The sequence below is a fragment of the Cydia splendana genome, chromosome 15 (assembly GCF_910591565.1).
Source record: "Cydia splendana chromosome 15, ilCydSple1.2, whole genome shotgun sequence".
NCBI classification, from domain to species: Eukaryota; Metazoa; Arthropoda; class Insecta; order Lepidoptera; family Tortricidae; genus Cydia; species Cydia splendana.
This window is the reverse complement of record NC_085974.1, coordinates 1,403,975-1,417,476: the sequence shown is the minus strand read 5'-3', so window position 1 is coordinate 1,417,476 and position 13,502 is coordinate 1,403,975. Positions and strand designations below refer to the sequence as shown.

Sequence of the window (13,502 nt, the reverse complement as noted above, 5' to 3'; positions counted from 1 at the left end):
CCGCTAGTCGGGCAAGAGCTATAAACCTACACGCGACGCCGAAGTGCCCGACAGGCGGGCAAGCATTGCATCTTCACTACCTCAGGGCTGCCACTGCCACTAACAGAAAAAATTGTAAGTCTTCTGATTATTATGTGGTCGAAAAGTTGGTACAGTTGATTATTATATTTTATTACTTCACTTTTTATTTACTTAATGCGATTACAAAATAAAAAATCTTATTAGTTGGTTACGTGAAATTGCATACACGGGTATGTATCAATAGGAGTTAGAATTAGGAGAAGAACAAAACGGGGAGCCTAAACAGATGAGACAGCAGATTTAATTTGATCCACGTACTTATACGAAAGTTACTTGCCCGACTAGCGGGTTCGCGGCGTGCGGCATTGAGTTGCACGTCGTTGCCCGACTAGCGAGTACTGTCGGTTTCTGGGGTATTGTTTGAAATTTTGCCTGGTTGCGAAAGTGTTAAAATTCTCCCACATTTCAAAGTTTGAGAACCTGTAAACAGCATGATGACGTAGGCGCGTGTCAGTTAGGTCATACGCGAATCTCGGAATGGAGTACCAGGCGGAGTATATTATTATACCATGAAGTAGTCATTGTAACTACCAAAGTAGTAGAACTTTGAAATCAGGCAACACTTTCATCCTAACCCACTTAAGATCAGTATTAAAACGTTGATAATAAATTGAGATTACTAAAAAAAAGGCGATTTTACCACAGACTTGAACGATCCTGCTGTAGAAAGTGACACTGACATGACATGTGTCATGTGTCAAAACTGAGCTTTGTTTTGTGCATAATGCGGATCGAAGTAAAATTATAATTTCCTAGATTTCGTTCCTATTACAGAACCGATTATTAATCAATAGTTTCCATACAACCTAATTACGAATCGACACAATGTCGGAAAAGGACAAATCGAAATCCAGCAACCAAACCAAACACATACCAAAAGACGCTCAAGTGATTATGTCTATAATGAAAGAAGTTGGCGTCACGGACTACGAGCCTAGAGTCGTGAACCAGCTCCTAGAGTTCACTTATCGATACGTGACCTCGATATTGGACGACGCGCGCGTTTTCGCGAACCACGCGAAGAAGAAATCGATAGATATAGAAGATGTGCGGTTGGCTGTGCAGCTGCAGTTAGACAAGTCGTTCACGAGTCCGCCGCCGCGGGAGGTGCTGCTGGAGATAGCGAGAGTGAAGAATGTCAATCCACTGCCTTTGATAAAGCCGCATTGTGGGCTGCGCTTGCCTCCTGACCGGTGAGTTGTTTATGAAGAAAAAATTATATAACTATATAATTTAAAGGGTATTATATAGGCCTCCTCCAGTGACAGGGGCCTTAAATTACAGAAACAACTTATAACTACATATTCAACCATACGCAACTGAAGAATTCGTAATTTAAGGAAAGAAAAGGCTAATATATATATATATATAATTTAAAGAATATCTTAATGTATAGTGAACTAATTCTGAAATGTAGTTAATGGTGACCGAAGAGCTGGCGGCTACCTCGCCGCCAGCATCCTTGGTACAATGCCTCAAGGGCCTATTTTAGATTTAAGCTAGTTACTAATTTCGTTTAGTAGTACCACTGTATATATATTGTATGTAAATAAATAAAAAAAATAATATGTTAAAGGCATAATTTGATGTCAAGGATTTTTGTGGAGTTATGCCTCTGTTATTGAAAATTACATTTAATTACAAGAACTGTCTTGTCCACCTATTAACTTAACACTGTTACGAAGTCTTTCATTTACAGATGATAGTGTAAAAAACAAATAGAACACTTAACAACTGATGTTTGTCATGCAAATATAAGCAGTGATTTACCAATATCAAGATTGAATAAAATATGACATTTTATAGGGAAACTGTCTCACTAAGGCTGTATTTCATGTTATTTCCTACATCACTTTCCTGTTTCTTACACCAATTTAATGTGACTTACAAAATTGGGCTCTTGTATTACATCATTTAAATCTAACGAGTATTGTTAAATACCTTTCATTAACTATTGTTAAATGTTTCCAGTTACTGCCTATCAGCCTGCAACTACCGTCTCCGACCAGCATTCAAGAAAGTGGCTTCAAAGCCGGCCGTGGTCCCCACTCCCACCGTCAAGACTGTCACATCTTCAAAGGGCGCGAACCAGAATGTGGTGGTCAAGCGGCCAAGCGGGGCTATAGTCAATGTGTCATCGGCCAAGCCCAGTGTTGTGCCTAAGCCTGTGCTTAAGTTTACTTCAGGCAGTAAGGTAAGAAAAGATTGTAATAAAAAAAAAACAAATTGCTTCAGCTCCATCTCTGTGTTTGTTTAAGATGGGGAAGGCTTTTAAAATTAGGTTTATGGATTGTGCCTTCATCCAAAAAATGTACCATCATCGAATTTGCCATTTAACCTCTGGTGTGCCGTGATTATTTTTTTCTAATATTTTACTCGTACGCGGATCCGCGCTATCCGGCATACGAGGGCTTAAGTTGACGTTTTTACCCATGTTCCACAATACAGTAGAATCTCGATTATTTGAAATAAAAAAAACCGGTCAAGTGCGAGTCGGACCCGCGCACTTAGGGTTCCGTACCATTTAAGCAAAAAACGGCAAAGAAATCACGTTTATTGTATGGGAGCCCCGCTTAAATCTTTATTATATTCTGTTTTTAGTATTTGTTGTTATAGCGGCAACAGAAAAAGATCATCTGTGAAAATTTCAACTGCCTAGCTATCACGGTTCATGATATACAGCCTGGAGACAGACAGACGGACAGTGGAGTCTTAGTAATAAGGTCCCGTGTTTACCCTTTGGGTACGGAACGCTAAAAATGACGTGGAGTAAATAGACTGCATTGTTTCTAACTTCGGTGTTCCCTCTCCAGGTGGTCGCCAAGCCGGCCGTGCGCGTGACCGCGGGCCCGTCCACGCAGGGCCCCGTCAAGATGGAGCTCGACGCCATGGACTCCGGGCCCATGAAGAGGAAACGCGAGGATGACGATTACGACTTGTAGATCTCTATACTCTTTTTACAAGACGTCTATTTGCGGAATTGCCTGGGGGGTGATTTTTGAATTTCGATCGCTCGATTTCGTCACTCGAAAATCGGTGGGAAACGGCGAAATACTAAGTTTTGAAATTGGGAGTCTAGTGGTATTGACCTCTCGTTTTCAATTCTATTAGTAGAATTTAAATGCCTAAACTGAAAATCGTAAATAGATTCCAAAAAAAGTAAGACAATGTTGCCACTGCAATAATTTGTTTGTAAAATAGTATATTCCTTTTTATAAATAAACAGGCTAAGATAATTTATTTATTGGTCCAGCAGGAGGTCCCAGGTTCGAATCCTGGGAAGGGCATTTATTTGTGTGTTCATCACAAATATTTGTTCCTCAGTTATGGATGTTATCTATGTATGTAAGTATTTATATATATATGTGTATATTATATATATCGTCGTTTAGTACCCACAATACAAGTAGGGTTGCCAGATCGAAAAGTGCTATTATAGGGGAAAAAAAATATTTATCGGGATTTTGGGACTTAAGTCGGGAAAAAAATTTTTATTAACAAACGTAGTTGACTGGTTATCGGATCACAATTTGGAAGTAAATTTTTCAAAAACAAAAATCTTACAGTTTAGGCCTTATCAAAAAACACCCCTTAATATTAATTTCACCTTCAATAATATAAAATTAGAATGTGTAGATACCGCTCCTCTTCTAGGTTTCGAAGTTGACTGCAATGTTAACTGGAAAGTTCACAGTAACAGTAACAGTTCACGTATGCCTTACGCGAATTAAAAAAAGCATGCGACCTCAACACCGCCTTAACAGCTTACTATTCCTATGCCCATGCTTGGCTTACCTATGGTGTCATTCTATGGGGGAATAGCACAGATGTGGAAAGCCTATTTATATTACAAAAAAAATGTGTTCGAATCTTGGCTAACATAAATATACCGGAAAGTAGTAAGACACACTTCATCGATCTAAAAATACTTACCCTAACATCAATATACATTTTGGAAACATGTAAGTTTGTAAAAAAATACCCTCAATTTTATACCAAACATTCAGATATACCCCGACGTTACGCCAGTAGGTTTCAAAATAAGCTGGTGCAGGTTATCCCCTCAAAACTCAAACTACATTCAAAAAGTCCTAACTCAATGGCAATAAAAATATTCAATAAATTTGTAACGAAATAAATAACACCAAGTCCGACAATGAATTCTTTAAAAAACTAAAAGATCACCTCATTAAAAAAGCTTATTATACTTTAAATGAATTTTTTCACGACCAATAATTGCAATTAATAAAGCACCTATACAATAAATAACACTAATTAATATAATCTTATTATTTTGTACAAAAAACTCGATCTCCTCTTATTAAACTGTTTGCTGTGCCCTACAGGGTGTCATATTGTACACAATTCTATGTAATAGGTTAAGATACAATGTGATATGCAATAAATATTATGAGTATGAGTATGAAAACAACATTCAAATTAAAGTAATTGTATTAAAAACAACGATATTTTACATTATTGGCATTACGCTCGACGCGGGTCGCTCGCTCGCTCGAGGACAGTTCGGAACTTGAAATTATTGTTTTATAACGTGAAGCTGTTTTTCGGGACAGTTTTCACTTTGTCGGGAATCGGGAACACATGCTAAAAATCGGGAGAATCCCGCCAAATCCCGACCATCTGGCAACCCTAAATACAAGCCTTAATGAGCTTACTGTGGGACTAGGGTGATCTGTGTAAAATTGTGCAATAGTATTTATTTATTTTATTTAGTATTTATTGGTAATTTTACTCCTACGATTTAAAAAAGTAATTTTATTTACTTATTTTTACATAAATACAAGATGCGCTAGTAAAAAGTGGCAACATTGTCTTACTTTTTTTGGTCTTGAAGTACAATTTTCAGTTTATACTCTTTTTACAAGACGTGTATTTGCGGAATTGCCTGGTCTACAATATTTCGTTGATTATGAATTTAGTTTTTTTTACTGTAAGAATAAATGCTATTTGTATTAAACATCTAATTTTATTAAATATATGTGTTGTTTGACATTTCAATCTTATATGCACTAGTACAGTCAGCGTCGTATAGTAGATAGCATCCAAAGTATTCAAATAGAGTTAGACCAAGAAAAGTCTGCAGCGATTTTGATAGACCACGCAGTGCAAGTGTTATTTATACGTCATAATTTCATATAAGTTTGACGTTTAAAATAACGTGCGCTATCCAAATCGCTGCTTGGTCTTTTTTGGTCTAACTCTAGTTCGGTACACCATACATATTATATGGTGTGTATTATGTAAGTATATTGCGTCTCGCTCTCTCTAAGCAAAATGTGAGACAAAAATACACGTTGGACAAAGAAATTGAGCAGGTGGAATACCGAATAATATCAGCGTTATTCAGTAACCGAGAAACGTACGTCTATTTGCCGCTCTATCGCTCCTGCATATTCGAGCGATAGAGAGGTAAATAGAATAAGAATAGATGTCGCGACAAACGGAAAGTCTGCTCAACAATTTTCAGCTAATATTATAACCGGAACTCTATTTTGAATTTTTTGAGCTCCTGCTTGTAATGTTAGTTGTAAATTGTTGAGAAATACCACAGAATAAATAATAGTACTAACGTACAGAAAGGACACTTCCTACAAAAGCGAAGTTTGACAGCGATTCCGATTCAGGGTCGAATCATGCTGTCCCTTTCTAATGTATGGCACTATCCCTTTCGGCTATTTAGGGTTGTAAAAATTCAAGTTATTATCTTATCTGTGATCGTGCATGCAAAGGGACGTCAAGTTGTGCCCGTCAACCCTAAGGCCCCATTCCGACGGGCGCTTTTACAATAACGCGCGTTAAAAAAGCGTTTGAATGACACAAAAGGAAACATGTGTATTTATTCACACGACAGCGGTGGCGCTTTTTATCAAGCGTTGTTGGATTTTCGACTTAAAGCCTTAATCGTTAAATCGAATTTAGAGTGCGGACAGATTCAAGCGGTTTTTTAACGCGCGTTGAAAAAGCTCTCGTGCGAATGGGGGCTAATATTTTTCTTACCCCCCCCCCCCCCCTTAATGTTAAATTTGATATGTATAATAATCCAATTTTATTATGGAATACTATTAACATCAATAAATTGCTCTGATAATTAGATTAAGATTAATTACGATTCATATATAAGAGCTTGTTGCTAGGCCTACATGAATAAAGTATATTTTGATTTTTGACGGCAAAAGGTACCCTTGGCCCGGCTGAATATTGGAGCAGCGTTAATAATAGCCTAAGCGCCAGCCGCCATAAGGTACCTTTTGCCGTGGAACGTCACATATCTTTACTATTTCATATCTATAGTGAATCTCTAAATCATTTCCCGAATCGCGCCGGTAGTGTCTCCCCACTTGCAATACACTTTTCGTAAGTCGCGTTGTGACATCTAGTGTCAAGTAGCAGTACTGATAATTCCGCTACTTGACGCTAGATGTTGACTACGAAAATAACAGTCGTTTTGGTAACAAAACTGCCGTATGGAGTGAGCACTGTATGCTAAAGAAGAGAAGTATATGCACGGACATTATACAGTATGTATGGACCACAAACCGGTCACCATAGGGTCGGGGCGATACGCCCCTTGGGCTAGTTAATATTAAGTTTTAATTTGTATTTAGGTATTTAGGTATTATTTATAGACGTGAATATTTTAATTTTATTGTACAGTCGAATAGTTTAATTTTAATTTAATTTTATTGTAATTCTATGGAAGTTTTCTGGAATAAAACAATTTCATTTCATTTCATTTCATTTCATTATTTTCCTTGGAGAGATTCACATTTTAGGACCTGCATCTTTTAACGGCGTAAGAGAGCTTACTAAAGTGTAAGCCTTCAAAAATTTACAAAAGGGAATGGATTGTACTGTCAGTCGTAATTGCAGTAAGTGCAGTGTGCACTAGTTCCCGCTGAGGCAGCGAAACAATAGCGACATCTAATGTATAGACAGCGCCATCTATTGACATCATTCGAAAATAAAGTAAGGTTTGTTTTCTGGTTTCATGAAAAAACCGGGCAAGTGCGAGTCGTACTCGCCGCACGAAGGGTTCCGTACCATAATGCAAAAAAAACGAAAAAAAAAGCAAAACAAAAACGGTCACCCATCCAAGTACTGACCACTCCCGACGTTGCTTAACTTTGGTCAAAAATCACGTTTGTTGTATGGGAGCCCCATTTAAATCTTTATTTTATTGTTTTTAGTATTTGTTGTTATAGCGGCAACAGAAATACATCATCTGTGAAAATTTCAACTATCACGGTTCGTGAGATACAGCCTGGTGACAGACAGACGGACGGACGGACGGACGGACAGCGAAGTCTTAGTAATAGGGTCCCGTTTTACCCTTTGGGTACGGAACCCTAAAAAGTAGAAACATTCTAACAAGGTTTTTTGTAGAAAATCGGTATTAGGGCACAGAATACGTTAGACCAAGTCTGCAGCGATATTGATAGCCCACGCAGTGCAAGTGTTCATTTTAAACTTCTTTGAAATTATGATGTATAAAATAACACTTGCACTACGTGGACTATCAAAATCGCTGCAGGCTTTTCTTGGTCTAACTCTAGCTAGTAAGGTCACTCGATAAGTTTTGAGATGATCGAAAATTAAAAATGTACCGCACTCTTATTCTATGTCCATAAAAAACAAATTTATTCCAAAATATAACACAAGTGACCAATTAGCTATATTAAAAAAAAAAAAAAAAGGGTTGCACCAGGGGTGCGAATCTCCTCTCTTCGGGCAAACTCGGCTCCGTTCGGCTCAGCATTGCTCCGAACAATTATTAGGGTTGACACAACTTGACGTCCCTTTACGTGCACGACCACAGATAAGATAATAGCTTGAATTTCGACAACCCTAAATAGCCGAAAGGGATAGTGCCATATATTAGAAAGGGACAGCATGATACGACCCTGAACCGCTGTCAAACTTCGGTTTTGTAGGAAGTTTCCTTTCTGTACGGTAGGACTATTATTTATTCTATGGTTGCACTCCAGGAGTGCCGGCAGAAGTGAAAACTCAATGACATTGTAAGTTTTCGATCAGGTCACGTGCCCCTCTTACGAATTTTCAATCTGTCGGTCACGTGACCTGACGCGAGTTTAACAATTTTTCCCCATCACAAAAAGAGCACAGCGCCGCTAAAGAAGTTTTCACTGCAAAAATGTTGCAGTTATTTTATTAGAGTTAGATCAAGAAAAGTGCAGCGATTTTGATAGCCCACGCAGTGCAAGTGTTATTTACGTCATCATTTTATAGAATTTTATCAGTTTATTGGCTTTGCTTGGCAGATTTGCTGGCTGTTCACTTGAGGTCAAGGTCACGCTTTTTAAGGCATACTGCCAAACTTTCTACACCAGCAGTCTGTGGACCAACTATACCCAAAGAGCGTACAATACCCTTCGAATATTGTATAATAACCTGTTCCGGGCGATGGTGGGGCTTCCTCGTTACTGCAGCGCGTCAGGCATGTTTGCCGACGCGCACATTGATGACTTCTATGCGCTTATGCGCAACAAAGTCGCGTCGCTCATCAGACGGGTTAGGGGAAGCCCCAACAGTCTCCTACAGGTCGTGGCCGGGAGGCAGGACAGCGCCGTGCTCGGCAGGTTTAACGAGCTGCATGCTCCGATTGTACGTGCGCCTCGGTGAACCGCTCGCACGGCTGTCATGCAGGGCTTTTAGTTTTAGATTTTTTGTTATTAAATTAAGTAATACTAACTCATTTTAGTTGTAGTACCTATTAGTTTAGTATTAATAATTTTAGTTTTTAATTTTAAGTTGTAATTTTAGTTTATATTTGTTATTTTAAGTACGTACTAACAATACTATGGACCTTGTTGTCTGAAAATAAACGCATTTTATTTTATTTATTTATTTATTTTTTATTATTCTTTAAAATAACACTTGCACTGCGTGGGCTATCAAAATCGCTGCAGACTTTTTTTCGGTCTGACTCTAGTGACATGACAGTTTGGCCAGACAGGATCGAGTCTTGCAGAGTGAAGACGAAACTCTGACGAGGCACCGTGACCGCGCGTGCAGTTCTCTCGTCTCGTGAATGGATAGAGTCCGTCTAATCTAGATTTCCACCAATGTGAACAGAACAAAGTGAGGGGGTGTCATTATAAACGTTGTTTTACTAGAAATACATGGAACATGATGAATTATGACTTTACCAGTGAGGTATTGCGCAATAAATTTGCCCATAACCAGGATAAAAAGAAACAAAACCATAAACTTTTACATTTTTTTAATTAAAAGTAAACTCCCTACTTCCGCTGCGCGTTCTGCGGGCGGGACATGTCGCGCGGGAAGTTGCTCTTGGGGGGCGTGCGGATGCGGCGGTCCTTCTTGGACCTGTTGCGCACCACCTTGCTGTGGATCGCGCACGACACGCAGTAGTGGAGCTTCGCGTACAGCTTGGGCAGCTGGAATGCTGGAAAAGAAAAATGTTTCATAAATACCTAGTAGTAAAAATCAATCATTTTAGTGTTGGTACTCTTGGTGTTTATGCTGGGCTTTATAAAACATGGTGCGACAGGTTCGGTCTGTAATAAAAAAACTGCAGAAAAATGCATTCTTTTCCCAAAAAACAATGTTGACAGATGGTTTTATAATAAACTCAATTGGTTATTTCCCCAAAATTAAAGACAATCAATGTATTAACTAAATTTTCAACAAAATCACCTAAATTTAGGAAGTTAGATTTCTCAAACAAGAGTAGTAGTAATCAATTTATAGTACATAACACAGGTTTACATAAAATTTACAGAAATAGAGGTACAAAGGAGAACTTATCCCTATAAATAAAGGATCACTTCCAGCTAACCTTCTTCTATTTCTTAAGACATTTGGTTGTTCTCTAGCGATAGCATTTTTCAACTGATTCTCGTGAAATTTTTTAAGAATGTTCAATAACTATGGATATTCAAAATTCTTTTTTACCCAATCTAGTTTTTGGACCTGAGCGTTGAGGGTTTGCGTTGTGTACAGCTTTATAGACATGTGCGCCGCGCCGCCGCCGCCGACGAATTTTCCACGCCGCCGCCGCCGATAAATTTGACCGGCGTATAATCGGCGTGGGAAATTTTGATACCTATCGTGTCTTATTCCATGTTGCGTAGTGAGTAGATAGTGTCAGAGGTATAATTTAAAGATCCTTATGCTTTTTCGCTTATTATTTGCCAGTGGTCCAAATTAGCATCATTTTTGTCGTTGCGGTGTTAGCCGTGATAACGATTTAACGTTAATTTAAACAAGATCTTTCGGGATCTCAGGTTATTATTTGATATTTTATCGCACAGCTTTTTTGTAGAACGCATTTTGTTTTACATCTATAGTCTCTTGATTGTCAATTTAATCAGTGAACTAAAGTCAAGAAAATAACAGGTTCATATCCTAGGACATAAACATGCTATTTTCTTCTTAGAATCTCCAGCAAGCTGTCACCATGATTATAATTGCGTATTTTATGATTTCTCGTGTGATGCTGGTGACACGCATAAGGGTCATCATATGATAGATATGATTTGATTTATTTATCACATAATATACAATTTCATTTAAAATAAAACACGATTAATTCTTAGTCATTTTATTTTATGGTGATTATCAGCTTCTTTTACTTAACAATATATATTTCAATCAAAATTATAAAAGTCAGGTTAAAGCTTCCTAATGAGCTATACCTAAACAATTATACCTACTTATAGGAACTTAAATCACCAAGTATCATCACTAAGCTAGCAGTAAAGAAAACAACGTAGACCTTAATATTCCATAAAACGGGACACTTCAAAGACATTCTCTTGAGCGAATCAACCTGCCAGAGACGTTTACTTTCGAAAACGATGACATCTTTATTCTAACATACATTTCTGTTAAACTTCAGTTCAGACAAATGTAAAGTATGTAGTTCATCATTATTTCGTAACAAATACTAGGTGAGGCGACAGCGGCTGGGAAAAGTCAATATAGATTTAAGACTTAACATATAAAGATTTTTTTTTGTGTTTTATTTGTATTCCGCTTACAAAGTAAGTAAAACTGCCTAAAATGTAGTGTTTTAAAGTATCCTTCTTATTTAAATATTTAAAGATACCGTTGGTAACCGTTAGGTTGGTATTGGTAATAAATAGTTGCCAAGTGACATGATGGGATATAATTTACGGCAATAATTTAGAAAACACACATAATATGTTTTGGATAGCCTAGTAAATACTCAGAAGGCTTTAATGTAGAGTTTCTACAGCCACGTTCTCATGCAGTATCAAAAATTATGCCACGCCGATTTCACGACGATCACGCCACCGCCGCCGGTCAAAAAATTATCGGACGCCGCCGCCGATGATTTTGCCATCAGCGCACATCTCTAGTACAGCTCACAGAGCCACTAGTTACACATCTAATTTATTTATTTATATGAGCCTAGAGTGTCCCACTGCTGGGCAAAGGCCTCCCTCCTCCCTTTCCACATATCTCGGTCTTGACCTGTCTCCCACACATCTAATTAATGAGCAAATTTTGCGATAGGACTTCATATCCAGGGTCAAATGCTACAACAATTTTTTAATAAAATGTAGGGATGTACCGACTAGTCGGGAAAGCCGACTATCCGGCCACATTTGTAGTCGGCGATTAGTCGGCGACTAGTCGGCAAAAATGGCCGATTAGTCGGCAGTTTATTAGTGAACGAAAAACAGAAAAAAAAAGAAATCAACAGTCAATATTTACCATATGTTTTATGTTTATTTTACTAAAATACCTATTCAGGGTGCATGCGAAAACTTTTGTTCATATAATTGACCGTTTGATCGTTATCGTATGTTGGTGTTTTCCTCTACAGGTCAATCTCAACTGATTCTCGTGTAATTTCATGTGCAAGTTCGATAGTTACATATTTTTATTATTATTCAGTTTTTGTTTTTTTTTAAATGGCGGAGCCATGAGGAACTATTAATATTATTGCAAAATTTGGAGACTTAGTCAGGGCACGTTGCTCGTAAAGACGCACACCACAGGGGATAGGTTCTTAACTGGCGACTACGTACGGGAAATAAAGCCTTGGAAATCCCTCCTACAAGCTGTAGGTACTGACGGTCTGCTCAAGATCGCAAAATAAAAGAACTTTAAGACAGAAATTGAACGAGGATTCTCGTGATAGGTATTTGAACCTGTAGAGAACACCTTTTAGCCAAGCTAAATTATGAATAGCGCAACCAAAGGAGCAAAACTTTGTTTTTCACCTGAACTTATACGAAACTAACTTATCTGGCCAACTAGCCGACTAGTCGGCCGACTAATCGGCCATTCGAGCGCCGATTAGTCGGCTAGTCGGCCAAATCAATAGTCGGTACATCACTAATCAAATGTCAGCATTAAGGATATATTAGTAGCGGCATATTTTTTAAAGAAAAAATATCAATGTATTAAAAATCTATAACACATCAAATTCCAATAACATGACCATAACCAAATAGAATGTTGGTCAAGCATTTTAGCACCCAACACCATCCGGGCCAGGCTGATATAGGAGATCTTTATTGTAGAACTCAATTAAATAACTATAAAATGTCATTGGTCTAGGAGAACAGGTTACCTAGTCTTAAGAGGAACTTGTTTAACTTGTATAAGCAGCACTTGCCAGTCGTGTTCCGTTTATAAATTGAGGCATCGTGACTAACGACGCCTCAGAAGTCTGGATTTAATTTAAAAGATGGCAATGATAATCCTGCCCAAGCAATGTTCTATGGTTTCTTAACATCGCCTTGTACAATAATACCGGCATTAACATCACTCCAATTAGTGTGAGGAAAGTTAGATCATGTTAAATAGTACTGAAATGAGCTCAACTTACAGTTGTATACTGAGGCTTCGTTAATATCTCTGACGGCAGCCGCTTCCACGATATTCCTGATCACGAACTTTTTGATAGCCTTATCCTTAGGCACGCAGCGCGCGCAGTTGGTGCATCGCACAGCCTTCACGTGGCCGCGGCCGTGCTTGGCTCGTCCTCCATTACGGCGTTTGCGAGTCTGTAAAAATTGAACAAGAAATACCAAGTTGAAGCCACATGTTCCATCGATGCGATAGGTGACGCGTGTATGACATTTCTCACTGAAATCCTCGAGATAACTTGTAAACCGTTTTTATCGATCACTCTCTTTAAAATTTAGATATAATTAAGTAATTTGCACTTATAGGAAACTAATTTTTGCAATAAATTTTTACGCACCATGATTATAACCTCTGTTTCGGTAAACGAAGAACGACGGAAAAGAAAGAGGTTATAGACAAGAACCACTTCCGACCATTGACAATGACAACCGTCCAAAATGTTGCCATGTTTATTATATTATTTACTTGCATTTTCGCTACCGTGCAAAATTATTTCAAAAATTCGATTAATT

General features: G+C 38.1%; 2 protein-coding genes across 2 annotated transcripts; one reads left to right on the top strand and one right to left on the bottom strand.

Annotated features, from left to right (window-relative positions):
• The first annotated feature begins 814 nt into the window (after positions 1-814).
• LOC134797229 (transcription initiation factor TFIID subunit 9) lies at positions 815-3,053 on the top strand. Its single transcript, XM_063769455.1, has 3 exons — positions 815-1,274; positions 2,053-2,275; positions 2,895-3,053. Exons 1-3 carry the CDS (start codon positions 907-909, stop codon positions 3,021-3,023), a joined length of 720 nt encoding a protein of 239 aa, XP_063625525.1. The 5' UTR covers positions 815-906; the 3' UTR covers positions 3,024-3,053.
• Positions 3,054-9,328: 6,275 nt separating this feature from the next.
• On the bottom strand, positions 9,329-13,419 carry LOC134797393 (small ribosomal subunit protein eS26). The gene is made up of 3 exons (XM_063769614.1): positions 13,328-13,419; positions 12,950-13,127; positions 9,329-9,529 (listed from the first exon to the last, which is right to left on the bottom strand). The coding sequence occupies exons 1-3, from the start codon at positions 13,328-13,330 to the stop codon at positions 9,363-9,365; spliced, it is 348 nt and encodes a 115-aa protein (XP_063625684.1). The 5' UTR covers positions 13,331-13,419; the 3' UTR covers positions 9,329-9,362.
• Positions 13,420-13,502: the final 83 nt, after the last annotated feature.